This window comes from Macaca fascicularis, chromosome 6 (genome assembly GCF_037993035.2).
Source record: "Macaca fascicularis isolate 582-1 chromosome 6, T2T-MFA8v1.1".
Lineage (NCBI taxonomy): Eukaryota > Metazoa > Chordata > Mammalia > Primates > Cercopithecidae > Macaca > Macaca fascicularis.
The window spans coordinates 139,723,332-139,750,692 of record NC_088380.1 but is presented as its reverse complement, the minus strand read 5'-3'; the positions used below and the strand labels follow the sequence as shown (position 1 = coordinate 139,750,692).

At 45.1% G+C, this 27,361-nt stretch overlaps 1 protein-coding gene and 1 long non-coding RNA gene across 9 annotated transcripts in view; one reads left to right on the top strand and one right to left on the bottom strand.

Annotated features, from left to right (window-relative positions):
• FSTL4 (follistatin like 4) overlaps positions 1 to 27,361 on the top strand; it is a 412,351-nt gene that overhangs the window by 381,506 nt on the left and 3,484 nt on the right. For 4 of the 8 annotated variants that reach the window (XM_065546741.2, XM_005557764.5, XM_073994230.1 and 1 more), the window contains 7 exons: positions 574 to 735; positions 1,108 to 1,242; positions 2,187 to 2,213; positions 5,537 to 5,655; positions 9,018 to 9,167; positions 16,397 to 16,504; positions 25,279 to 25,388. In XM_065546741.2, coding sequence (XP_065402813.1) covers positions 574 to 735; positions 1,108 to 1,242; positions 2,187 to 2,213; positions 5,537 to 5,655; positions 9,018 to 9,167; positions 16,397 to 16,504; positions 25,279 to 25,388 — 811 coding nt within the window. The remainder of the gene's footprint in view (positions 1 to 573; positions 736 to 1,107; positions 1,243 to 2,186; positions 2,214 to 5,536; positions 5,656 to 9,017; positions 9,168 to 16,396; positions 16,505 to 25,278; positions 25,389 to 27,361) is intronic. The other 4 variants (XM_005557765.5, XM_073994232.1, XM_073994233.1 and 1 more) reach the window with 2 other exon arrangements.
• Positions 359 to 27,361, bottom strand: LOC123574041 (uncharacterized). Its single transcript, XR_006698861.3, has 4 exons — positions 27,165 to 27,361; positions 18,784 to 18,876; positions 18,370 to 18,447; positions 359 to 2,321 (listed from the first exon to the last, which is right to left on the bottom strand). It is a non-coding gene; the product is annotated as an uncharacterized lncRNA (long non-coding RNA).

The window sequence follows — 27,361 nt, the reverse complement described above, 5'->3', positions numbered from 1 at the left end:
GGCCCATGGCTGAGTCACTTCAAGCTGAGGAGGGCACACCTGGCCTTTCACCCATGCTCCGGGGGTTGAGAAGTGGAGAAATGAAAATGATCCACTGGAAAATGAATGGACTTCCCCAGAACAGAGGCCCTGCCAGTCAGTGCCATAAGTGTTTTGTAATACATTTCCTGCAAGAAATTAACCCCTATCCAATGGCTTTCTGATAACAGAAAGGGAATATATCTAAATTTTATTCATTTTATTCAGAAATAAATTTCAGTGGCTACTGCTCTTTACATGTAGCAGCTGAACAGCATTAAATATTTGGATGGCCTTCTGATCGTATTTAGAATAATGATGAAAGCCATGAGTCATAGGGTACAAAGTCTGACATGTTTATTGTCTGCAATCCATTTTACAGCCCTTTCTTTTAGAGCTAGAGTTGCTAGACAGGATTATTGTAAGCTGGTTAAACACAGAACTCCAGTCACCTCTTGGGTTCACCCCCTCTGGAGCAGGGTCTCAGGTTGGACCACAGGCCCAAGTCCAGGTCAGGGCCATCTCTTTCTCACCAGCACTGACTCTCACCCACAGTGCCGCCAGTCATCCGCGTCTATCCAGAGAGCCAGGCACAGGAGCCCGGAGTGGCGGCCAGCCTGAGATGCCATGCCGAGGGCATTCCCATGCCCAGAATCACTTGGCTGAAAAACGGCGTGGATGTCTCAACTCAGATGTCTAAACAGCTCTCCCTTTTAGGTAAGAACTGCCCTTGGTAGACATCTATGTGATATTCCCATTCAAATCCAGCTGAGACGCCAGGAATGGAAATGAGAAGTATAATTTGTTTCTAAGTCAGACAGGTTAGGAATGAACAGATGGCTCCCAAATTTCCCTGTTATCTGGGCTCACACAGGTCTTTTTGAGCTTTCTGAGAGCAATAATGAGAAGCTGTCACTCGGGTCCAGCTCACCCTCAGTGCATTTCAGATGTGCCAGCCCTTCCTAGGCATATGATCAGGGCTGCTGGTTGCCCAAGGGCTGGGCAGCCCTAACACTCTCATAGCCCCATAAAGGAAAGTGAGGGCGTCTCCAGCTGAGCAGTCCACCCTGAGCACTGTCCTTTCTGCAGCCAATGGGAGCGAACTCCACATCAGCAGTGTTCGGTATGAAGACACAGGGGCATACACCTGCATTGCCAAAAATGAAGTGGGCGTGGATGAAGATATCTCCTCGCTCTTCATTGAAGACTCAGCTAGAAAGACCCGTGAGTCGACACTTGCATTTATGCTTCTGAGCTGGCTGAGGGGTGTTGGGTGGCAAAGGAGGGCACCAGTTGACCAGGGCCACAGCTGCCAACCATGAGTCCGTGAAGACAGGGACTTCATATCCCTCTATGCATAAAGCTGGAATCAGAGGGCACCCAGAGGTGAGCAGGCCTTCCCTGGCAACCTAGACAGCTCTGAAAACAGACAGGGAGACTCCCTGGACAGCAGACAGAGCCCGGGAACACAAGGAAACCCAAATAGTGGAGTCCCAGCTCTGCTTTTTACTTGCTGTATGCCCTGAACCTCTGCCCTTCATCCACAAAATCAGTTACACTATCCGCCCACCAGGTACTGATGTCCCACAGTGGCTCAGAACCTGGCCTGTGCACACATGCACACCTTTGGGAGTGTGGTAGCCTTTACGCTAGGGATCCGGCCCATCGGTGTGCTCTCCTCATAACCACTGCTCCCCAGGTAGGCCTGCAGGTGTGATTTCATAGACGTGGGTGTTGATCATGGTCAAAGTCTCCAGGCTTAAGCCACTTTCATCAAAGTAGATAATCAGAAGTATTTCACATGGTCATCCTAGGAGAATCCTAGCTGAAAGTCACTTCTCCTGGTGGTAGTCCAGGAAATCTGGGAGAGATGTTGCTTACTCTTGATCATCCATAGAATGTGAGAAATTCCATTAGCTTTTGTGGTCCTGGGGCATGATTTCAAAGATTTACTTAGGAATCAAAAGTGTCTGGAGACCTGAAAGCATTTGTTCTTGTCCAGAGCTTCCCCCAAGATACTGTTCCTAGGGCAATGCAGATTCTGTAAGTGATGGACTAGGTACCAGGATCTTCATAAATGGAATCACTACAGTAAAAGTTTGATACTGCTTTATTCTTTTTCCTTTCCTCCCTCACATTCCTGCTTTCCTCATTCTCTGCTGCTCCAGTTGCAAACATCCTGTGGCGAGAGGAAGGTACCAAGCTTCATTGTTTTGCGTCCTGCTTGTGATCATGTGTGTGTGGTTCTGTGATGGGCCATCTTTCCGTGAACTGCCATCAGGTTTCCCACACGCAAAGCAGCCCTACAAGTATGGGAGCAGGAAGTCAGTGTCAAGTTCAAGTGGCATATGCATTGAATCAAATTTAAAATGTACTCATGTCTTTAATGAGAAATTTTTAAATGCAAAGCTTTCATTGAAAGTGGCTTGTAACCTCCGCTGAAGCAGAACAGTTGGCAGGGGTTCCTGGTCAGATGTGGGCCTTAAATGTTTTTCCAGTAGCTGACTGGTGTTGGATTTAGTGCTTTGCTTATCTTGTGTGGTTTAAAAATGACAAAAAAAGTTGTCGATCTCTACTAGATAGTCACTGTACCTTAAATATGCTTTGATTAAGGAAATATGCTTTGAGGACAAAAGCTGCCATAATTTCTGCCAATGTATATTTTTAAATGTATAGATTTTCAGAAATATATTTATCAAGCAAATCTTTAGTAAGTTGAGCCATATGAAATTGCCATTTTTGTGCATCATAGTGGTCTAATATTGACAATTTCATATGACTCAAAATATAGTGGGCACGTGTGGGAGCTGGTGGCAGAGCCTGAGTCACTGTGTGGGGTACAGATACGTGCCCGGGTCCCTGTCCCCACAAACAGATAAGAGTCCAGATCCCCTTGTGGCAACTCATTCTCTAGCTCAGTGGGCAGCAGCAGGAGGTACCCTGTGATTGATGGGTTAAGCACAAAATCTCCCTGTTTGAAAACCAAGACATTTCCCATCTCATTTTTTCCTCAAGAACTTCACACGGTGTTACCTGCAGTCTGGCATATGAATGCAGACACATACTCAGAACAATTCCCTGAACGTCAGGCACTAAAGCTGACATGATAAGTCTGGGAACAAAACAAAGGCAGAGCCCAGAAAATGAGGAACTGCTGTCAATAGCAACAGTCGCTGATCACGGCGGTCCCTTAGGCTCTCACGGCTGCTGAACGAGCAGCACCTAGGTTGAGATGCACAGTCACTCAAGTGTTTAAGAGGTGGTGTTTTGCTAAGGGGAGGTTACTACAAAGGGTCTCAAGTTTCAGAAGTAGAGACCTGCCAAGAATGCAAGAGGCCCTGTGGGATGTGAAATCAGCTGTAAAGACCCAAGTGCCCACTAAAGACCCACAGCCGCCTTGGGGCATAGGGTTGGTAGGTATATTGAACAATTGAGCAGTGAACAAATTCCATCCTGCCTGGGTAGCTAGATGCTTGTACCCTTCACTCCTGAAAGTCGAGGTCCGGAAATAGGGATAGGGAGCCAAAATGAAGAAGCCAGCAGGCCTCAGGGGACACTTAAGTCTCAATAGGAGAAATGAGATGAGAACAGACAAAAGCAAAAACAGCTCCTTCAGGCCCTGTTAGCAGAAGCTACACTCAGGCAGCTTCCAGGGAGCTGGATCAGGCAGCTGGGTATCCCGTGAAGTCAATTATTTGTTGAATGACTGTTTGTTGAGCCTCATATTCCAGGGCCGACTGTGAGCAAGGCCGAGGCACTGCACTCAGCCCGGCATGTAGCTATAGCCACAAACCCCATGTGGGCTCTATTATGCTTTCAGTCTTATGTTGGTTCTTCCAGCTACCAATTTTCCAAGCAGCCGTGGGTGGCTGTTCCTGGAGTTTGTGGCTTAGCGGGGACTTTGGACCCCCTCTGGCCCCTAGGTTTGAGTGGAAGTAGTTTGCCAGATGAAAGAGGACAGAAGAGAAGTTCCTCTTGTGGGTGAGAGAGATGGGGTCAGAGCAGGTGTGTGCTGGAGTGCTGGCTCCAAACACCAAGATGCTGTGGAGCTAAGACCAGACTCTTGGCAGGAGGTGAGCTTCATCTGGCTTTCGAGAAATAGGCTGCCCAGTGCCCCAGATTCCCCAGGGATTGCTTATGGAGAGCTATGCTGGGTACTCCCTGGTGTTCGCAGCTTCTGAGAGGCTGGCTTCCAGCTGCTTCTGCTGGCAGGAGCCCTCCTGCCCAGAGCCTGACTCAGCACAGACGCTGGAGGCGGCTGCGGGTTATCATAGAGTCAGCCCCTTGTTCAACAGCAAGGACCACCCACATTAATGCCTCTGGGTTGCCAAGGACCTAAGGCCCAGAAAACTGCCTGCAGAGTTGTTGGAAAAAAGTAAAACAGTGATTCCTGTGTTATTGTTTTCTAACTCACTAAAAACTTGCCCAGATAGTCCATTAAACCAGCATACCAGTTTTTTCAGCATGCTTAAAAAAAAAAAAAAAAAAAAAAAACAACTAGAAAAGAGATTTTTCTACATGTTTACCCTAGAATTTATAGAGATCTTAATGTTCTAGATTTAAAAGAAATGAAGAAAGAAAGGGAAAGGGGAGAGAGAAATGAGGAGACAGAAAAACAGGGAGAAGGAAAGAGGGAAGGAACACTCTAGAGCTTACATCTCTTTTTACCTTGTTTCCCCTTTATAGAGACAGAATGAGGGACAGAGGCCAGAAGGCAGGGCCCAGGATCTAGCCCCAGCTCTGGCACAGAGACGGGTGGCCTCAGACAAGCCCCTTTCCCTCCTTGGACCTCAGTTTGTCTTTAAAATAAGGAGGCTGAGCTAACTGGTCCCAAGGCCCCTTCTCGGCCAGTTTGCTTAGACCCTCTCCGCAGACAGCCATAGCCCTGGGCCGGGGTCAGGGCTGGCAGGGGGGCATGACTGGAGTGTAGGCTCTGCTGCCTGGCACGGGCTGCCACAGAGAAACAAGGGTGGCGGGGACGGGGGCAGAAGTCAGAGTAAGCTGTCTGGAAAGAGGGGTTGGCCAGCACAGCCAGGACAAAGTTTGGGCAAAGGGCAGCATTCTTAGGACTCCACATTCCAGGAAGTGACACTGTACATACACGGGTTTAAAAAATCAAATGAAAGCCTTTGCTACTTTGGCATCCACTGAGCCATCCTGATGTGACTAGTACATAATGAACAATCAAGGGAGGCTTTCCCTTTCAGAACAGGAAATGTCAAATGCATGTGAAAGCCAAGGCTTTTATCTGAAAACCTGTGGCCAACCCTAGATGACTTAGGGCAGCTGTACGCAGCCTGTGACATGCTTTACTGATTCATAGTCCTGGGGGCCCTCTCTGCACCCATCCAGCTACGAGCTGGCTGCTCATTCTACCCCACCCTGACCAGGAATTGCATCTCGTGCCTGCACCAGATGCATCCACGTGGCCGGTTTCTTGTGTGTTCAATGCTGCGTGTGACCCTGCCCAGGGGCCAACTGCTTGGAGGGGCATGCCCATTCCATTTGCTCCTCCCAGGCCTCAGCGTGGGAAACATGTTCTATGTCTTCTCCGACGACGGCATCATCGTCATCCATCCTGTGGACTGTGAGATCCAGAGGCACCTCAAACCCACGGAAAAGATTTTCATGAGCTATGTAAGTATCTGTGCCTGGGGCGGCTTCTACATCATACACAGGCAAAATCCTAAAAGTCCATCTTTAACCAGGCATGCCATTTGATTTCTAAAATTCCATTTGCTGTATGTGGTGTGGTTTCAAATTTTTTCCCAGGCTAAGAGAGCAATAGAGGAGGCCGAGAATTTACAACTCTCATTCCTTCATCCAGAAGCCACTTCTCTGCACTGAGCCTCAGGTGAGGCCCAGGCGGTACAAATGGGTTCCTGGCCTCCAGAAATTCATAGTCAAATGATGGAGAGAGCAATGTGAACAGACAGCTGCCAAACAGGTGTTTTCTCAGTGGCCTTCAGGAAACTAAGGCCAGGTAGAAAATAACAATGGAACATTCAGTGGGCAGAGGCAGGAGAGATGATGCTGATAGCGGATCCAGGAAAGCCCTTCCGGGATAGCCTTAGGAGGCCTGCCCCAGGGCTATAGCCCCACACCAGGCCTCTGTTCCTCTGGCTTGTTTCCCACTTGGCCTTGTGGGATACTCTGAGCTCCTTGAGGATAGGACTATAGTGTTGAAGCCCAAAGGGTCATGTCAAGCCCCCATATGCCTTCCCCTTGAGGATACACACAGTGTGTCCTCAGTTGTACACAATAACTGTGCACAATCCACTCAGTGAATAGTTATGGACTTGGAGCCCATGGAGGAAGTGGGCTTGGCCCAGGCAAGTTCCTAAAGCATTGCTGTGCTGGCTATTGGTATATCTCAGGCTGTTCCATTTCTCACATTTGTGGCTTTGGGAAAAGCTGTTTTCCAGGCTGTTTAATTTGAGTTAATTATTTTTTAGAAGTGTTATTTCCCATCAATGTTCCTTCCATATATTAATAACAGCTATGAAACCAGTTAGAAAGAGTTCTAGCAATTAGGTTTAAATAATTGCACTCCATCACATTGGCACACATTTCTCATACATTTGTAATAACCTAACCTGTAACTTGGAGGGACTCTCTCAAATCCTAACCGGGATTCAGTTTTCCTGGATAAGAAGCTAGATACAAGACACAGAGGTCCTGAAGGTGTTTCAGGCAACATAAGAGTATGGTGAGCTGGGGAACAATCCCAAAGAACGATTTTTGCATCTAGAAACTGCTCAAACACCTAACGAGAGTTACGATGGGACAAGCCTCTTCCTGAAGGGCTGGTGAGTAGGAGACTGGTGCATCCCACGTCAGGCCTCTCTGCTGGCTTAGATGTCTCCATTTTCCAGAAAGAAGCAGTGTGATGTCACAGATAAGAACATGGGCTTCAGAGTCAGGTAGACCTGGGTTCAAATCCCACCTCTGTAGACTAAGTAGCTTTAGAAAAGTTACCTAGCCTTTCTAAGCCGCAGGTGTCTCATAGGCAAATTGGGGTTATGTAAGGATTAAATATGAGAACAAGAGCAAAAGGAGAGAGACTGGCTTCAATGCTATTGCAGTCACCTAGGAGAGAAATGGGGGTGGCATGAGAGAACTAAGCAGGAGCTGGAGAAGAAGGTTCTGAGATAAAGACAGATCTGGGTGCCATTAGCATGTGAGTGTTGGCCAAATGGGACAGACAAGGGCGGGCACAAGTGATTTGAGATGGGCATTTAGAACAGAACCCTGGGGTCACCAACAGTTCAGGGACAGGCAGACTAACAAGAAACACAAAGAAGATTGAGACAGAGTTGGGCCACAGTCATGAGGAAAACCATGAGACCGTATATCATGTAAGACAAGTGAAAAGAAGGTCCCCTTTTTCACTCATTTATTCTGTCAACAAATACATTTTAAGCACTGACTCTGTGCCAGGCACTGTACTAGGTGCCAATTATACAGCAGTGAACCAAAGACCTGCCCTCAAGGAACTTACAATCTAGCGAAGGAGGAAAGGCTGTGCGCAGCTAGACAAATGAATGCAGAAACTCAAGTGGTAAATGAAAAATGCAGCCGGTAAGAGAGTAAGGGTGGAAGGAGAGCTGAGATAGATGAGGTCAGAGAAGACCTCCCAATAAGGTGACACTAAGCAGAGACCTGAAGGAAATGAGAGAATAAACCCTGTAGATATCTGGGGAAGAATATTCCAAGCAAAAGGAACAGCCAAGGCAAAAGCCCTGGTGCAGGAGAGCAGCATGACTGAGGAATGCTGAACATGCCCATGGCGTGGAGTGGGGCGGGAAAGAGAAAAGCAGGAGACCAAACGTAGAGGGCCTTGTAGGAAAGACTTGGGATTTTATTCTGAGCAAGAAAGAATGTTATTGGGAGAGAGGGGGAATTGAGAAAGACGAGTCACATGATCTGACTTTCATTTTATAACGATCCCTGTGGCTGCTGTGTCAAGAACAGGTTGGGAGGCTATGGTGGAACCCAGGAGCATATCCAGATGCTATAGCAGTCACCTGAGTGGCAGGTAGCGTGGCTTGAGCCAGAGTGATGAAGCAGAAATGGTCAAAGCCTATTTCTGGATATATTGTGAAGGTAAAGCTGAAATGACTTGTGAGACATTGGATGGGGCCTGAGGTTAGAGGCATCAAGGATGGCCTTTCACTAGATTGTAAGGTTTGGCCTATGGAAGTAAAATAGCACAATTGCCAGATTTTCAGTAGAATGAGCAAGATTAGGAAGTAAAATTAAGAGTTGATTTTGAACAACCAAGTGGAGCTAGGCAGTTGGTTATTCAAGTCTGGAGTCTGGGGAAGAGGCCTGAGCTAAAGGTATGAATTGGGTATGAATTGTGAGCACATAGACTGTGTTTAAAGCCATAGGTTTCAATGAGAGTAACAAGGGGGTGGATTTTAGAGAAGAAAGAAACAAGAAAGAACCCTGGACATGCTAGCATATAGAGATCAGCACACTGAGCAGAGTCCAGCAACAGAGGATCAGCCACCAAGGGAGGATGGAGGACAGGGAACAGAGGGCGAGTCAACACGGGTTTAACGTAATAAGTAAGGAGTCCATGTTGACCTCTGGGAGAAAATGTCAACTCTGAGGACTAGAGCCAGAGTGTTAAGGAGCATGCGACAGGTGGGAAGTGGAGAAAGAGTATAGGCAACTCTTTCAGAAGTTTGGCCATGAACAGAAGTTTTTAAAATGAGGATGAGGAGAGGGAGAAGGTAGCATACAGAATAGAAGAACATGGACCTGGAAGCTGCTAACTGAGCGGGTGCAAAGGGAGTTTTAGCCCCCAAAAATTAAAGGAATGTTAAGTGAGAAGTTGGTGATGTGGGAGGGCTTGAGTGCTCTGTTCTATGGATCCAAAGGATTCTGAGAGGGGAAAAAAGGCACAGAGGAGAATCAGGGGAGAGGGTACCTAGAGATGTTGGAGGGAAAGGGCAATTAAGAAGATATATGACAGCCTATCTCTTTTGCAGGAAGAAATCTGTCCTCAAAGAGAAAAAAATGCAACCCAGCCCTGCCAGTGGGCATCTGCAGTCAACGTCCGGAACCGGTACATCTATGTGGCCCAGCCAGCACTGAGCAGAGTCCTTGTGGTTGACATCCGAGCCCAGAAAGTCCTACAGGTACACCTCTTTAATGGAGTGAGGAAAACTTCAAATTCTGGGGCACAGCTTGCCACATTCTTCTTTGCTTTCTGCATACTCCCCAGCTCCTGTGCCAACCGGTCAGACTAAAGGGGGGAAAGATTCATGTGTAATTATTCAATAAGTATTGATTGTCTACTATGTAGGGAAACAGCCATGAATGAGCAATAATGTCCCTAGAATTCCTATTCTAGTTGGGGAACAGACCATAAATGAGAATTTTAGAGAACTGTAAGTAATAAGGACTATGAAAATCCGGGTTCAAAGCAAAAGAGGAACTGGAAGACTATTTTCAATTGGCCTTCTCCCTCAAGGTGAATGAGATGCCAGGTGGAACTGAGACTCTGATAGCAGGCAGAGTGGTGAGGGGGTAGAGTGGGAGGATGAAGTCAGGCCATGCAAGGGCCCACTCACACAGGGCCTCAGAGGCCAGTCAGGAGCTAGAACAAAACCCAAAGTGAGGACATTTCAGTGAGAAAGTTGCAGAAGGGCTTTCATCAGGGGATTGATCCAATCTGACTTAGATCTTTAAAGAAACAACCTGGTGGATGTGTTAACAAACAGGGACCGGGTGTGGTGGCTCACACCTATAATCCCAGCACTTTGGGAGGCTGAGGTGGGCGGATCACCTAAGGTCAGGAGTTCGAGACCAGCCTGGCCAAGGTGGGGAAACCCCGTCTCTACTAAAACTACAAAAAAAAAATAGCCAGGTGTGGTTGCGGGTACCTGTAATCCTAGCAACTCGGGAGGCTGAGGCAGGAGAATCACTTGAACCTGGGAGGTGGAGGCTGCAGTGAGCCGAGATCACGCCACTGCACTCCAGCCTGGGCAACAGAGCGAGACTCTGTCTCAAAAGAACAGGAAGATGGAGCAGGGATCTGGTCTGATGTAATCCAGGCAAGAGATGACAACGGCAGTAGGGGTGGTGAGAAATGATTAGTTTCTTGACGTATTTTAACCATGAAGCCTGAAAGACTGATAGATTCTTTCTGACAGATAATATAAGGCTTGAGAGAAAAAGGATTTAAGTTGTCTTTTAACTTAAGCAACTGTAGAAGGGTGATGCCATTTACAATGTGTGGTAGGCTAAATAATAGCCCCCAAGATGTCCATATCCAAATCTGCAGAACCTATGGATGTCACCTTATATAGCAAAAGGGACTTTGCAGATGTGTTTAAATTAAGGATTTTTAAATGAGATTATCCTGGATTACCTGGATGGGCCCTAAATGCAATCACAAATGTCCTTATAAGAGGGAGGCAAAGAAAAATTTGACTGCATAGATGAAAAAGGTAATGTGAAAACTGAAACAAGATGCTGAATTGCTGGCTTTGAAGATGGGATGAAGGGGCCAGAAGCCAAGGGATACAAGAAATGCAGCTCTGGAGACTGGAAAAAGGCATGGAACCATAATCTCCCCTAGAGCCTCTAGAAGGAGCACTGGTTTCCATTGATTTTGGCTTTCTGGTCTCCAGAACTGTAAGAGATTTGTTTTGAGCCATCAAATCTCTAGTAATTGGTTACTGCAGCAATATGAAACTAATACACTACAATAGAAGAGACTTCGGGCAAGGCAGGGAGCAGATTGGGGGGTGATTTAAGTTTAAAATACTGTTAGATGTGTAAGTAGAGAAGTCAAGTAGCAGTTAGATAAACAGGTCTGGAGTCAAAGGAGAGGCCTAAGCTAGAGATATCGATTTGGGTATCGTCACCATATGAACTGTATTAATCCAGAAAACTGGATGAAATCATCAAGAGGTGGTATAGACAGAGAAGAGGTCAAGGTTGGAGGCCTGAGGTACTCCAAGATTTAAAGATTAGTAAGGAGAGAAGAAACCAACAAAGGAAACCAAGGAGGAGTAATCTGAAAGATAGGAAGAAAATTAGGAGAAAGAGATATTCTTAAAGCTAAAAGAAGAGTGTGTTTCAAGGGAGAGTTATGCTGTGATGAGCATGTGCATGTTATAAAGACTGAGGACTGACCACTGGATATGGTACCATAGAGTTGTGGATCACCTTGGCAGGAACAGATCGAATGATGGTGGAATGCAAGCCTGCTGGTTAGAATTGTAGGTGAGGAAATGGAGATGGTGAATACAGGCAATCATATGGAAGGGTTTTGCTGTAAAGGTGAGTAAATGTAAGGAAATGAGGCAATGCCTGGAAGGGAATGCCAAAATAACTTTTTTAAAGTCGATGACATTACAACATTGTATGCTACTGACAATAACTATTCCCACAGTTCTTCTTTCCTGCATCCTCATCCTACATTGACTGTAGGCAGGAGTCAATGAAATCCAAAGCACACAAGTGGAGATCTAGCCCCAGATAAAATCACATTCTTTCATTATAACAGGAGGAAATGGAATATCTTACAAGTACAGGCACAAGTACAAATAGGTGATGCAATGGGTGGTAGTTAGATGAACTTTTTTTTGAGTTGCTTTTTCTCAGTCAAGCCTGGAGGTTTGAAGAGAGAGATAAAAGTTGAACATGAGACAGAATTGGCCAGGCAAATATGATAGGACTGCTGGGCAACAATGAGGGCCCACTTAAGAATTGTGGGTATAAATTTAAAGTGAGACCAGTGCACAGAGTTGTATATTTTCAACAATGCTCAGTTTCCCCAGTAAAGGCTTGTTATATGAAGAAAGTTGGAAGTAGCCAGGGTCGTGTTTCTCTTGGCAAATATAATGGGACATGTTGCAGCTGTCTCTGTTATTGATTCCCCTGGCCGGAGAACATACTCTGAATAATTTCAATCCTTTGAGATTTATTGAAGCTTGTTTTATGACTGAGCTTATGATCAATTTTGGTAAATGTTCCATGTGCACTTTAAAAGAATGTGCATTTTGATGTTAGATATGGTATTCTATATATGTGTCAATTATATCTACTTGGTTCATTGTCTTGTTCAGATCTTCTATCCTTGGGGATTTTCTTGTCCGCTTAGTCCATCAGCTGCAGAGAGGTGTATTAACATCTTCCACTATGGTTGTACTTTATTTCTCAAAGTTCTATCCATTTTTGCTTTGAAATTATATCATTTTCCTTTTATTTTTATAAAATATCCCTCTTTATCTCTGGTAATGCTGCTTGCCTGAAAATCTATTGTCTAACACTAGTGTAGCTAAATCAGATTTATTTTAATTAGTGTTCTAATGGTATAATGTTTCCATCTTTTTAACTTTCAACCTTTCTGGGTCATTATACTTAAGGTCCTCTTCTATAAAGCCATGTGTAGTTGAGTTTTTATCTAATTTAATCATCTTAGTCTTTTACTTGGAGTATTTGATCCATTTATGTTTAATGTAATTAATTATATTATTGATTTTTATCTACTATGTTACTTTTGTTATTTGACCTACCTGTTTATGTTGCTTTTTTCTCCTTTTTGCTTTCTTGTGGATTTGTCAAACATTTTTATTATTCTGTTGTTGATGATGCACTCTTGTTAACATCGTTATGATTATAACATGCATCATTGCATCAATACAGTCTCATACAAATTGTTACTTAATATCTCCAATAATGCTAGAACCATGAAACACTTCAACTCCTTCCACCCTCCTGCCCCTTACTTTTGCACTGTAGTGGTAATGAATTTTAACTGTATATGTAATTTAACCCCACAGGATATTAATTTATATTCACCCACACATTTGCCATTAGTTCCTGAATAGGTCTAACACCAACTTTGCTTGAAGATCTGTTGGAAACAGATTCTCACAGTTTTTCTTTTCAAATATCTTTACTTTCTATTTCTCAGGCCAGGTGCGGTGGCTCATTCCTGTAATCCCAGCACTTTGGGAGGCCGGGGCAGGTGGATCACCTGAGGTCAGGAGTTTGAGAGCAGCCTCGCCAACATGGTGAAGCCCATCTCTACTAAAAATACAAAAATTAGCCGGGCATGGTGGTGCAGGCCTGTAATCCCAGCTACTAGGGAGGGTGAGGCAGGAGAATCGCTTGAACCTGGGAGGCAGAGATTGCAGTGGCAGGAGAATCGCTTGAACCTGGGAGGCAGAGATTGCAGTGAGCCGATATTGCACCAGCCTGGGTGACACAGGGAGGCTCCGTCTCAAAAAAAGAAAAAAAAAACAAATATCTTTACTTTCTATTCTTCACTGAGTATAGAATTTTCACTGAGTACAGAATTCTATGTTGGCAATTCTTTTCTTTCAGCATTTCAAGCTATCGTTTCATTATCTTCAGTTATTTTTGTTGATAGGTCAACTGTCTTATTTTTGCTATTTTAAAGGTGCTGTATCATTTTTCTCTACTTTCCAGATTTTTCTCTGTGGTCTTTAGCAGTTTATCATGTGTGTACATATGGTATTCTTTGTGTTTATTATGATTTGGGATTTACAAAGAATATGTATATTTCTTGAATATGTATATTGATATCTTTCAAAAGATTGAAATAAGATCAGCCATTATTTTTTCAAATATTCTGCTGCCTCGTTCTCTCTCATTTCTTTAGGAACTCTGTTTAAAAGAAAAGTTAGGCAGGGCGCGGTGGCTCACGCCTGTAATCCCAACACTTTGGGAGGCTGAGGCAGGCGGATCATGAGGTCAGGAAATTGAGACCATCCTGGCTACACAGTGAAACCCCATCTCTACTAAAAATACAAAAAAAAAATTAGCCAGGCGTGGTGGCAGGCGCCTGTAGTCTCAGCTACTCGGGAGGCTGAGGCAGGAGAATGGCGTGAACCCAGGAGGCAGAGCTTGCAATGAGCCAAGATTGTGCCACTGCACTCCAGCCTGGGAAACAGAGTGAGACTCCGTCTCAGAAAAAAAAAAAAAAAGAAAAGTTAGGACTTTCCATTGAGTCCCACATGTCTCTTTCTGCTTCAATTTGGGTATGTTCTATCAATCTGTCTTCTGTTTCTAATAAAGCTTTTAATGGCAAACACTCTATATAGAAAATTACACTTTCCTCTGCTAGGCAGAGAGAATACAGACTGAGTTGCAGCTTCTGTAGGGCTAGGGCTCAGCCTGCCTCTGATTTGCCCCTAATCCTAGGGATTGTTCGCCAGGATCAGATCTCTTGCCTGCCATAGCCTTGCTGCTCAGTGCATTGAGACTGTAAAAAATTCTGTCCTGAATTTAAATGATTTTTGGTTTAAGTTCTCCAGACTCCTGCTCCATACCACCTCAGAATGAGAGAATGAAATCCAATGGGAGAAGGTTAAGCAGAAAGGAGAGAGAATAGCTAAAGTCCAAACTTGAGAGAAGTTTTCCTATAAAGAGGGAAAACTAACAGGATAGCTGGAAGAGAATGTGTTGTCAAGATGGTATTGTTACTGATGGATTAGGAAGCTTTGGGTAGAGGAAGACAGTGTCAGGTGCCAAAGCCTTTGGTGAATAAAGAGAAGCTGACAGGAACAAATATAGGTAGCTGGAGGCTACAAAGGACTTGGGGTATGTAAAGTCTAGAAAATAAAAACAGCTTCTACTTAAGGCTCAGGAGACAAGGGTTTTTAATTAAAGCAAGATAGTAAAGGGAGACTTCAAAGATGGTGATGAGTGGAGAAGAGATATATTTCAGCAGGGTGGGAAAAATCAGGAGTTCAATTCTGTATACATTAGGTTGAGATCATCAACAGACGAATGAATTCTAGAGTCATCAGAGTATAGGGAGTTATTAGAAGCCATGGCATTCCAGTAAAAGGAGGTAGAGAGAAGACAGTCAAAGATGAAGTCAGAATGAAGAGGAGAAGCCAGGAAGTTGGGAGGCCACCTGATGTAAGGAAGGGTATGTAAGGGTTTAATCATATGGAATCTTACTGAAATGTCAAATAGGATTACAAAATGATCTCTGAATTTGGCATGAATTCAGAAACTTGGTGAAAGTGAGTTAAGGAGAAATGCTTACTTCTTTACAAAAGTTTTGGCCAATGGAGGCAGAGATGATGCGGTTTTTCTCCCCCACATTGGAAAGACTAGAATACTAGAATATGGGTGGGTGAAATAAAACAAAGTATAAGTTATGGTGGCTGAGGTGGGGAGGAGGAAAAGATCGTTGAAACCAAGAAGGAACTAAGAAAGGAGGGCTTTGGATGCATCTTCCACATGGATTGAAGGCACCAAAGTTAGTGACCAAGTAAATGGTAGAGAGGAAGACAGTGAGCAAAGGGAGTGACTAGAATGTTGACCAGTGACAAGAATAAGAGCGGGAGGCCATAGTCTGGTGACATGAGCATTATAGAACAGAGTTTTTGAGCTTATAATCTATATTATAAGAAGTAGAAAACAGCTTTCATTTGACGGAGCCACAGGAGAAACTATATCATCGGGGATAGCAGTACTGCAGTTAAAAAAGAGCACATCTGCTGATGCTATAGTCTGAGTCCCAGAGGCACCAGTCAAAGGCTGTGCAAGATAGAAAATGCCCAGAATAGAACAAAGATAGAGAGGGGTGATAATGGATGATCCCAAAGTCCACCTCAGATGACCTAGGAGGAAGGGCCAACTCACCAGAATCTAGGCCACACAGTAGTCTAGGGAAGGATGCTGAGGGTCCAAGACTTTCAGGAAGAGTGAAGGAACCCTGGAGCTGGTTCGTGAGTGAAAAACTTAGCCTCTGTGTTCAGACTTTTGCCATGTTGGTCTAGGTCCCTTTCAGTAAAACATGCAGGAAAATAAGGAACATTATTGACAACTAATTTTATGCTTCTGGGCTGGGTGCAGTGGCTCACACCTGTAATCCGAGCACTTTGGGAGGCCAAGGGGGTTGGGTCACCTGAGATCGGGAGTTCAAGACCAGCCTGACCAACATGGAGAAATCCTGTCTCTACTAAGAATACAAAATTAGCAGGGTATGGTGGTGCATGCCTATAATCCCAGCTACTTGGGAGGCTGAGGCAGGAGAATCATTTGAGCCTGGGAGGCGGAGGTTGCAGTGAGCCAAGATTGCACCATTGCACCCCAGCCTGGGCAACAAGAACAAAACTCCATCTTAAAAAAAAGGAAAAAGAAGTATGTGTGTGTGTGTGTGTGTGTGTGTGTGTGTGTGTGTGTGTATCTCCAAGAGAAAAGCCAGAGGGGAAGCTTCTGCCCTGTGTTCCCAAATGGCACCATTGGCAAGGCTCCTAGACTGGCTTTCCCCTCACCCAGGAGTGATGCCCATGCATACAATGCCCAGAAATGACCATCATGTCAGCTTTCACAACAATGATGACCAACTTGTCACTATTTTTTTTTCAAGTCCATAGGTGTGGACCCTCTGCCGGCTAAGCTGGCCTATGACAAGTCACATGACCAAGTGTGGGTCCTGAGCTGGGGGGACGTGCACAAGTCTCAGCCAAGTCTCCAGGTATGTTGAGCACATGGAGGCTGATACCCACACTCCAGAGAGAAGAACTCTCTCCCTATAAAATAAGTATCTCCTGCTTCCCCAGGTGGCTAATTACATTTGTCCAAAATATATCCATAAAGGCTCAAGAAGAGAGTAGGAAACAGCCTCAGGCCAATGCCCCTCACAGGCAATTGAAGACAGCAATAATGATGATGAATAGGATTCTGACATCACAACAATCAGAACGTGGCACCCAATCCCCATCCAGCCCCACAATCCTGCCTCTCTTGAGCCAATAGTTCCTGGGTCCCAACAGAATGGGGCTCTGTGGTCTAGAAGGGAGGCTGGAGAATAGTGTCAAAGCAAGCAGCACATGTTGGCCAGTGAAGAAGGAGAAGCAGCAGCAATTATATCCATAAACAAAAGCCCACTTACCAAGTGCTTACAGTGTGCTAGAGTACAGAAAAGTTCTATAATTTGCCTATGGTCCACCCTGCACAGTGTGGCTCTGGAGCCCAAACATCTAGCACTCCCTTGGGTAGAGCTTGGGCTCCAGAGATCCATGGGATCCCTTCCCCCATCAGCCAAGAAAGGTCAATAGCAACCCTGACTTGAGTAATTTGAGTATGCCCTGCACAGCCTTGCCCATCAGGGATCCATAAGAGGACTGCGCCCTATAAAAAGTGATTTGAATGCCTATTTTCTCAATTCTCCCAAAGATGGTGCATAGAACCATTCTAGGTGCACAGGAGAAAAGTTAATTCATTAAAAATAATGGATGCTTCTGGAGATTAGGGTCTCTCGCTCTCTCTCAGAACCCTAGGTGAGAAGGGCTGCAAATGGAGCTAACTCCCCTGTAGAACCCTCTGGAACCAAGACTGGCAAGAGGGCAGAAAGACCAGGGTCTGGAGATGCTTCCTCCTAGGGACTGACCACCTACCTGCACCTCTGCACCACTCACAACTTCAGTTTCTACACGCTGAGGCCACTGTCACACAGGGGAAGCCACCAACCATTCTTGGGCCCGGTGAGCTGACAAAAAGTAGTAATAACCTATCAGAGAGCCTGGACACCAGAATAAAGGTCACTCAGAACAGAGTACCAGCCCAAAGAGATACAGCTGCCAGAAATACCAACAACAAAAAAATAGGAAAGCACTTCAGAAAATTCAAGGGGAGGGGCCACCAGAAAAAGAACAAAACAGATTTCGCAGTTTAAAACTGCAATAGATGAGTTGGAAAATGTGAACAGGCAAGATGACTCACACCTGTAATCCCAGCACTTTGGAGGCCAAGGCGGGCAGATCACCTGAGGTCAGGAGTTTGAGACCAGCCTCGCCAACATAGTGAAACCCCGTCTCTACTAAAAATACAGCAACTAGCTGGGCGCGATGGTGCATACCTGTAGTCCCAGCTACTTGGGAGGCTGAGACAAGAGAATCGCATGAACCCAGGAGGCAGAGGTTGCAGTGAGCCAAGATAGCACTACTGCACTCCAGCCTGGGCAGCAGAGCAAGACTCTGTCTCAAAACAAACAAACAAACAAAAAAATGCATGGTTTCTACTGAGACCCAAAATAGTAGCCTGAAAGATAAAGAACAAAAAAAGCTCTCTCAACTCACAGAGCAAACCCATAAAGAGGTTGAGCCGTGAAGTGGGAAGAACAGAAGTTTAGAAAGAAAAGATAACTATTAGAATGGAGTCAAACATTAAATAAGTTTCCAATAAAATATTCAAGTTGAAGAAACTTAATCCTGTAGATTAAAAGGGATCTACAAGTCCCAGGCTAAACTGATGAGAAATGACACATCCCTTCACTAGTGATAAAGTTCCAGAACTCCAAGTTTTAAGGAAAACTAATCAAATTGACAGTGGACTTCTCACCTGCAACAGGAGCTGGAAGACCATGGAATCCCATCTACATGCTCCAAGGGTTCTATTCCCAAGCAAGGCATCATTTACCTGTCAGGACAAAAGAAAGATATACGGGTATGCAGGAACTCAGGGAGCCCATCACTCATGGGCCACACCTAAGGAAAGATACTAGACAAACATCAGATGAGCCAGATTAGAGACATCAAGGTGGACAGAGATAGTGGCAAGTAATGAACCAGGAGAGGAAGATCTAAAATTAAAAGTCAAATGGATGAGGAGAGGCTATCTGGAACTGTGCAATAAGTGCTAGGTGAGGATATTTGCATTAAGAGAGAGACAATGAAAGAAATTCTGATACCAAGCTGTAACTAAAGATAAATTATTTCAGTAAAAAGAGTAGGAGCCAGTTACAGTGGCTCATACCTGTAATCCTAGCACTTTGGGAGGCTGAGGCAGGAGGATTACTTGAGCTCAGGAGTTGGAGACCAGCAGGAGCAACCTAGCAAAACCACGTATCTACAAAAAAAAAATACAAAAATTAGCCAGGCATGATGACGCACCTGTAGTCCTAGCTACCTGATAGGCTGAGGCAGGAGAATCGCGTGAGCCCAGAAGATGGAGGCTGCAGTAAGCCAAGATCATGCCACTGCACTCCAGCCTGGGTGACAGAGTGAGACCCTGTTTCAAAAAATAAACAAAAGTAGGGAGTATGCAGAAAGGGGGAGTAAAAATACTCAAAACCTTACTTTAAACCTCACTTTCTTGGGATAAGAGAGGATACAGAGAATGTTGTTTGAAATTGGTAGTTGAGAAATATCTCATTATACCAAATATGACTGAATTCTCCAATTAAAAGCAGAGATGAGCTGATTGGTTTTAAAAACTAGCAATAAATTTTTTCCAAGAAACACACATAAAGTGATAATAAAAGGTTGCCCTTAAAGGGGTGAGAATAGTGATGACAGGTGAACAAAAAAGCATGCACGCATGGTAGCATCAGGCAATGTGGAATTTAGGGTTAAGAGCACTAAGCATGTTGAGAGACAGTAGGTGCTGAACAGCTGATCTATATCAAACAACATAACAAATACATAAAACAAGAGTGATTGACACAGAAGAGCTTGATTTAAAATATACTTAAATAGTACATACAAAGGAGACAAGATGAGAGGAAAATTGAATATAAACAAGAAGTTTGCTTTAATAAAAATATAGAAAGCCTTTCATCAGTCAAATAGAATTTTTTAATGTCTACAATATCACTAAAGAAACTTTAAATTTTTGTAAAAGTAGGTGTTATAAACTATATTTTCTGAGAATTAAGAAAACATTCCTGGATATATCTATTGGATCAAAGAGGAAATTAAAAGGAAAACTACCAATGGTCTCAAAAGCAATGAAAAAGAGACTATTTTGTAGCAAAATTTACAGGATATAGAGAAGGCTGTACCAACTAATTACTGGGGCTTAAAAGCCTGAAAAGGAGGTGTTTAAGAAATTGAAAGAGAACAAAAGTGGCAAGAAAGAATAGAGACTAAAATTAATAGAAAGCAAAACAAAAAAGATGAATCCTTCACAACTCCAATAAAGAAAAAGGCAAACAAAAATAGACAAAATGAGGAATGAGAAAGGGAATTTTATTGCAGATACAGGAGGATGAAAAGACTTGAAAAATAGGCCAGGCGCAGTGGTTCACACCTATAATCCCAGCACTTTGGGAGGCCGAAGTGGGTGAATCACCTGAGGTCAGGAGTTCCAGACCACCCTGGCCAACATGGTGAAACCCTGTCTCTACTAAAAATACAAAAATTAGCTGGGTGTGGTGATGCGTGCCTGTAATCCCAGCTACTCAGGGGACTGAGGCAGGAGAATCGCCTGAACCCAGGAGGCGGAGGTTGCAGTGAGCCGAGATCGCGTCACTGCACTCCAACCTGGGTGACAGAGTGAGATTTTATCTCAAAAAATAACACTACATTGCAACTCTGAGGCAACAAATTTTAGAACCTAGAGGAAATGAGTGAATGCTTGCAAAATGTTAATAAATAAATGACTTATAAAAAGAGAAACTTGAACTAGAGCAATTACCATGGATTTTTTAAAGAAAAATCTACCATAGAAAAATGTACAGCTGAGTTTTGTCAAGTCCTCAAAGTATAGATAATTTTACTTAAACTATCCCAAGACCATAGGGTGAAATAGTACAGTTCCTTAGTTTGTTTTAAATAGCCAGTGTAATTGTGATTATAAAACCTGATTTAAAATAGTATAAAAAATAAAACTGTAGACTAATCTCACTTATAAATACAGAGGCAGAATTCTGTTTTTAATTCTAACATCCCATTAGAAATAGAGTCCAGGATGAAAACTCAAATTGAACACGTTTTGTGGGGTTGCGCTAGTTTTGCTCGGGTTGTTCTGAATCCCACTCATTTCCTAATTCTTACTGGATTCCAAAGCTTTGAGGATATTTTTTAAGAAGTTCAGGCTTATGATCCTTAGTAGTACAAGGATTTGTCTGGTTTTGAATTTCATGGGCTCAGTGATTACAAACAAAGAGATGCAAACTACCACTGTTTAAATAGTTTTACAGTATTTCTAAAGATTTGATATTGAAACTTAATGTTTATATTCACTGAGCTCCTAAAGAAAATAGAATATAAAGTTTTCTTTGGGAAAAGTTGACTCGTTAAATTCTTTTTAATTGAATTCAAAATAAAGCGCATTGAAGCCCCATGGCTTGTGATTTTTTTTAAATGAATAAATTGTGAAGAATTGGTTTTGGTTATAGGAATGACTGGGATCCAAGAGATGACTTGGACCCATGTCCTTGTCTAACATACAAATCCAGGAATACTATGCAAGGATAACTTATTTTAAAAAGGGAGTTTCACAGGAGAGATGCATACAAATCCAGGAATATTATGCAAGGATAATTTATTCTTTTATTTTTATTTATTTTTTTCTTTTTTGAGACGGAGTCTCGCTGTGTTACCCAGGCTGGAGTGCAGTGACCGGATCTCAGCTCACTGCAAGCTCCGCCTCCCGGGTTTACGCCATTCTCCTGCCTCAGCCTCCCGAGTAGCTGGGACTACAGGCACCCGCCATCTCGCCCGGCTAGTTTTTTGTATTTTTTAGTAGAGACGGGGTTTCACCGTGTTAGCCAGGATGGTCTCGATCTCCTGACCTCGTGATCCGCCCACCTTGGCCTCCCAAAGTACTGGGATTACAGGCTTGAGCCACCGCGCCCGGCCGATAATTTATTTTAAAAAGGGAGTTTCACAGGAGAGATGCAGGTGTATAACCACTACACACACACACACACACACACACACACACACACACACACACAGAAAAAGACATAGAACCCAGGAATGTGTGCAAATGCTCAAGCAGGGAACACATTCCCAGGATGCAATGATGGTTCACTGTCAGGAAATCAGTCAATATTATTCATAACACCAACAAATTGAAAGAGAAAAATGTAGGATGTTTTCAATAATACTGAAAAGACATTTAATTAAATACAGCAGGCATTCTTAATAAAAAGCCTAAAAATAGGAATAGAAGGAAATTCTTTAAATATAATAAAGACTACTTCTCCAAAACCAATAACCAATAGTTTACCTTTGCCTAAATGACTAGGATATGTATTATCATTTAAAAAAGTATGAAATCATTTGAATAAACCTACCTTCACCACTGTGGTCTAGGGTTAAAGAAACCAGTGCTTACAAAAACTGCTCCTGGAAATTCAACTGGCGTAGCCTTTGTGGTGAGCAATTGGGAAGTGTGAACCAAAAGCCTGAAAGAGTAATTTTTTTATTTTTATTTATTTATTTATTTACTTGAGACAGAATCTCACTCTGCACCCAGGCTGGAGTGCAGTGGCACAATCTCAGCTCACTGCAACCTCCTCTTCCCGTGTTCAAACGATTCTTGTGCCTCAGCCTCCGCAGTAGCTAGGATTACAGGTACACGCCACCACACCCAGCTAATTTTTATATTTTCTGTAGAGATGGGGTTTCACCATGTTGGCCAGGCTGGTCTCAAACTCCTGACGTCAAGTGATCTGCCCACCTCAGCCTCCCAAAGTGCTGGGATTACAGGTGTGAGCTACCATGGCTGGCCAGTGAAAGAGTAATTTTTGATCCAGCAACTTCTCAGAATTTTTCCAAAGGCCATAACCACGGAAGTGGACAAAAACTGAGCTATGACATTTTTAGTCTCCCACAAATACAATGTTTGTTACTACATTGTTTGTATTTGCAAGAGATTAAAAATAATATCCTAATATTGTTTCTAAATATCCAACACTGAAGGAATTGTTGAACACACTTTGGGAAGACTACATGAACGTGTTTGTACAAATGAGGCTCCCTCCACCAAAGCCCTCCTCAGCACCCAGGTTTGGAACATTTGGCATCTTTTCCGATGCTGCCCAGCACTCTCTGGCCCACCCGCTTTCTAAGGCCAGCTTTTAGCTGCCTCCCAGCCTGTCCTCTGGATACCAAGTTCTCCCGCCCCTCCACATGCCACTTCCCAGCTGGCTTCGTACACCCCTCTGAGGGAGATGCCCAGCCTTCCTGTCCCCACTCTGCCAACTGATGGGCATATCCTGAGATTCAGGCACACGCATACATCTCCTGAACCATGCCCATACAGCAGCAAATGTGAGGGGCTTGACAGTTATCTTTAGGGCACTGTGGGCCCAGCTGTGTGTTAGGACTCAAGAAAAAGCCAAGGAGGAACTCGTGACTCAGAGAAACAAGGCTGACATGCCCACATCAGTTCAATGGCCCGTGGCACTGCGTTTTGATGAAGTAACCTCTGAATATAGGGTGTCAGAGCAGTGAAGCATGAATGATGCTGACCGATGACAGCCTGTAATTTTCCATCTCTGCTGTGAGCTAAAATGACAGGCCTGATATCAAGCAATGATTGCATGGCTCCTTGGAATTCCCTGGCATTTTCTTTTCAGACTCTCTAAGATCCAGTTTCCTAATGCTGATATTTTCTTAACACCCACTTCTATGAGTTTTTTTCTTATGAACTTGCCATAGAAGTAATCATTTGGCCTCTTTTAAAAAATCACAGAGAAATAACCTAATGCAACGTGAGGACTGCCTCAAGCCTGAAAATCATGGCTCGCATCACTCCAGCCAGCACTCTGCCTGCCGACTGCAGAGGAAAGCAAGACCAAAAAAGACACAAGCCTCCAGCCTGCCTGAGGAGGCAGGCCAGGTGCTGTTTGTTTTGTCATAAAAGTAAAAGCCAGAAGGCAGTTCCATTCCTAAAAAGTAGAAGCATCTAGAGCTCTCAGCCATGGGAGTCAGGAGCTCCCACCACAGACAGCTCTCACCCTGCAGGCCAAGCCTCAGGCTGCAGAAATCTAGACCCTTCTTTCTACACATATGGCCACAATATCATGATCAGATGATCAGTAAAAGTGTCTCACCCGCCGGGCGCGGCGGCTCACGCCTGTAATCCCAGCACTTTGGGAGGCCGAGGCGGGCGGATCACAAGGTCAGGAGATGGAGACCACAGTGAAACCCTGTCTCTACTAAAAATACAAAAAATTAGCTGGGCACAGTGGCGGGCACCTGTAGTCCCAGCTACTCAGGAGCCTGAGGCAGGAGAATGGCGTGAATCCGGGAGGCGGAGCTTGCAGTGAGCCGAGATTGCGCCACTGCACTCCAGCCTGGGTGACAGAGCGAGACGGATCTCAAAAAAACAAAAAAGTGTCCCAGCTTCCCGTTCGTGGGCTCAGCATCTGCCTCCTCCTGCACAGATGGTCTGGGCTTCTCCTCAGGGCCTGTAAGTTGGCCAAGCCCCTCATCGGGCCACTAGTCTGCTGCTGTCTGGGCAGTGGCCTAGAACTTGAAGGCTGATGAGCATATGCAGAAGGCAGGAGAACACAGGCTGGCTGGCTTGGCCTCACTAGCTGACAGAGGGGCTGCCCAGCCTGACCACAGGGGTTTCATGGCAGGGACTCCGGACCACTCACTCATCCTATGTGACTTCACACACCACCTGGCTTCTGCTCGGAGCTGCCATTGTGCCCTCCCTGACACGTGGGTGCAGCTGGGACACACACCGGGGAAAAGCTCTCCTCTCCTCCTGCCGAGTCCACAGGGGAGAAAGGGTTACCTCCAGGGAAACAGAGGCGGCCGTGCTCTGTCACTACCAATTTGTACAAGGCACAGGGCCCAATTGTTTACTTTCTACAGCAAGTCTCCTCTGTAAGACCAAGACCTCTTCCCAGCATTCTGTTTGCAAGACATCTAAACAGCCCAGCATCTCAGAGTGGCATCCCGTAGGATGTCTACTGTCTTTCGTCAATCCTGGAGTGGTACCTCAGAGAACGCCTGTGAGCAGCATCCGACAGAGACTACCAACAAACTGGCCCAGGCATCTGGCACCAGAGAAAAAGGAATTCCCAGTAGACAGTTCTACCACGTGACATTTTCATGATTGAAAGCCCTCTCCCTCTTTCCCTAGCATGGCTTACATGTTGCGAAGGTAGGATTCCTCATTGCAAGAGGAGGTGGTCTCTGAGCAACCACAGTGATGTTTCCATTCCGGGGACTTCCCTTGGAAACCCCATCCCCACCCCTCAGGTTCTCACTCTGCCATCATGGTGGCTGACAAAGTGCAGCAAGGCAGGCGTAACCATGGAGCAAGGGCAATCCGGGCAGTCAGTCCTGTCCCACCACTTCCTCTTTCAGGAAGAACAGGCCCCTTTCTAGGATGTTCCTGAACTGCTCCCACTTTGCTCATGCCTCTTCCCTGATACTGAGGTTAGTCATCTCTCTCCCAAGCACCCCTCTGCCAGGGTGTCTCCACCTGACCATACAGGTGTCTCCAGGTTCAGCCCCCACCTGCATGGGCCCTCACTAGGATTCCCACTCTGTGTTGTAGGTGATCACAGAAGCCAGTGCCGGCCAGGACCAACACCTCATCCGCACACCCTTCGCAGGAGTGGACGACTTCTTCATTCCCCCAACGAACCTCATCATCAACCACATCAGGTGAGACTGGCCCATGATGCCTCTAAGGCACTCCCCGCTGCAGCTCAGCCCTGCAAGGGGCAGCTTTGCCCAGCATGGGACCTACTCATTTCTCTGTCTCCCCTACTCCTATGCTGAATTTGGACCCCATCACGAAGGAACAGAGAAGGTCCAGTAAAACAGACCCAGTGCCTAGTCCTCATTGCCTGGGGTCAGTGACTCTGTTATAGTGAAGGCACCCAGCTCCTAATGCCCTCAGGGGCCCAGAAAGGTCAGGAAGTCCCATTCTCAAGGTAAGGGCAGCAGAGGAAAGAAGGAAACAGTAGTGGTAAATTGAGCACCCTCTGCTTGCAAGACACAAAAATCTAGTCCAAGTGGTCTTAACCCCTATGTTATAGATAAGGATCAGAGACATTAAGACACTGACCAATGTCACACAGGTAGGAATTGGCAAAGTCAGACTAAATGTAAAGCCAAGTATTGTTTCAGTGCACCATTATTCCACATTCCCATCTAACCACAGCCCATAATACTTTAGGAACCCCCAGAGCATCTGTGCGAGGAGCCCACAAAGAGGCAAGGCTTCCTGATTGCCATGGTTTGCCACTACCTAAAACCACCACCCAATAATAAGAGCCATGGTCTCAACTGCAGACCTCAGCCCAGCATGGTCAGTCCCCATCCCTATTCACTTCAGAGAGCCCCCAACATCTTCTATAAACTTACCACTGCCAGACGACCAAGCCTGTCTCTAAGCCATCAAGACCCCAAATGTCTTGTAGCACTATTTATACCTTTCTATAATCCACCATCAAGCACCTCTCTGCAGAAAGAAGTGATTCGTTTTTGCAAGCTGATGCTGGAGATGCACCCATTCACCCTTACCCAAGGAAGAAAGCCACTTTATGAACCCTCTCACTGCAGAGAGAGCCTTTGCAAGAGCCTCTGAGAGTATATTAAATGGTGAAGCCCTCGTAAAGCAGCTGTATTCAGCTGGGGGTCGGGCACACTCAGAGGCTCTGTAGTTCCTGTGTGTGGCTTTTAACTTAAAGTTTCTTTTAAGAGCCAAGTTTTCTTTCTTGCTATTTCCATGCTCTGATTCTTTAAGGATGCTTTAAAGATACGCCTTGGAGGGAGTTTTTCCTCCACTCTGGGGTACAGTTTTTCTAAAGAAAATTACAGAAGAGGTTCTGCTCTGTTCCTGTAAGTGTACACAGCACCAAAAGGCCTCTGTGAGCAAGGGATTTAGGCACAGGCTCTCAAGATCAAAGGGAAGTCCTGCCTGGAGCCAGGCTTTTCCATACTTCCAACCAGCCTCCAAAGAGGAATTTTAGAAAATCCAGATGTGAGCAACTCCCACCTACCTGAGCCCCTCTGCTAAACTTCCCTCTTTGAATCTTCCCAATAGCCCTAGGAAGGAGCTACCCTGGCTAGAGTCACTGAGGCTCAGAGAGGCAAGCAGCCTGCCCCAGGCTCTGCAGCTAGCAGGGCAATGCCCCGGCACCAGGCCATCTGGCTCCAGAGGGAAAAGCTGTCCTCAACCCTAATGCCCAGGGTTCTTCCTACCCACACCACCAGTGTGGCCAGAAAAGAGACCGCCCCCGCATGTTTCCCTTCCAGGGGAAGAGGGTACTAATAGGAAATCTGCACTTGTTGGGCTGCATCTGCATCCTCAAATTCTAACTTGCCAGTTAGTCTAGAAAACAGCGAGGATATAGAACTCTTTGTAACAGGCAGAATCGGGGCAGGGATCTCTTGCCCTTTTCCTCCATGCTCACCGTCCAGACACAGACTCACCCCTTTCCAGCTGGCATGGGCCTCAGAGAAGCAGATCATAGGCATTACAAAAGGAGAAGCAGTTGAAGGGCCTCTCGCCTTCCTCCACAATCATTTCCAATGATGAGTGCATGTTACAAGAGCATCAACCCAGCAACATTTGTAACTCCACTGCGTTTGGATTGAGATCATAGAAAATTTCTTTATGAAGACATCCC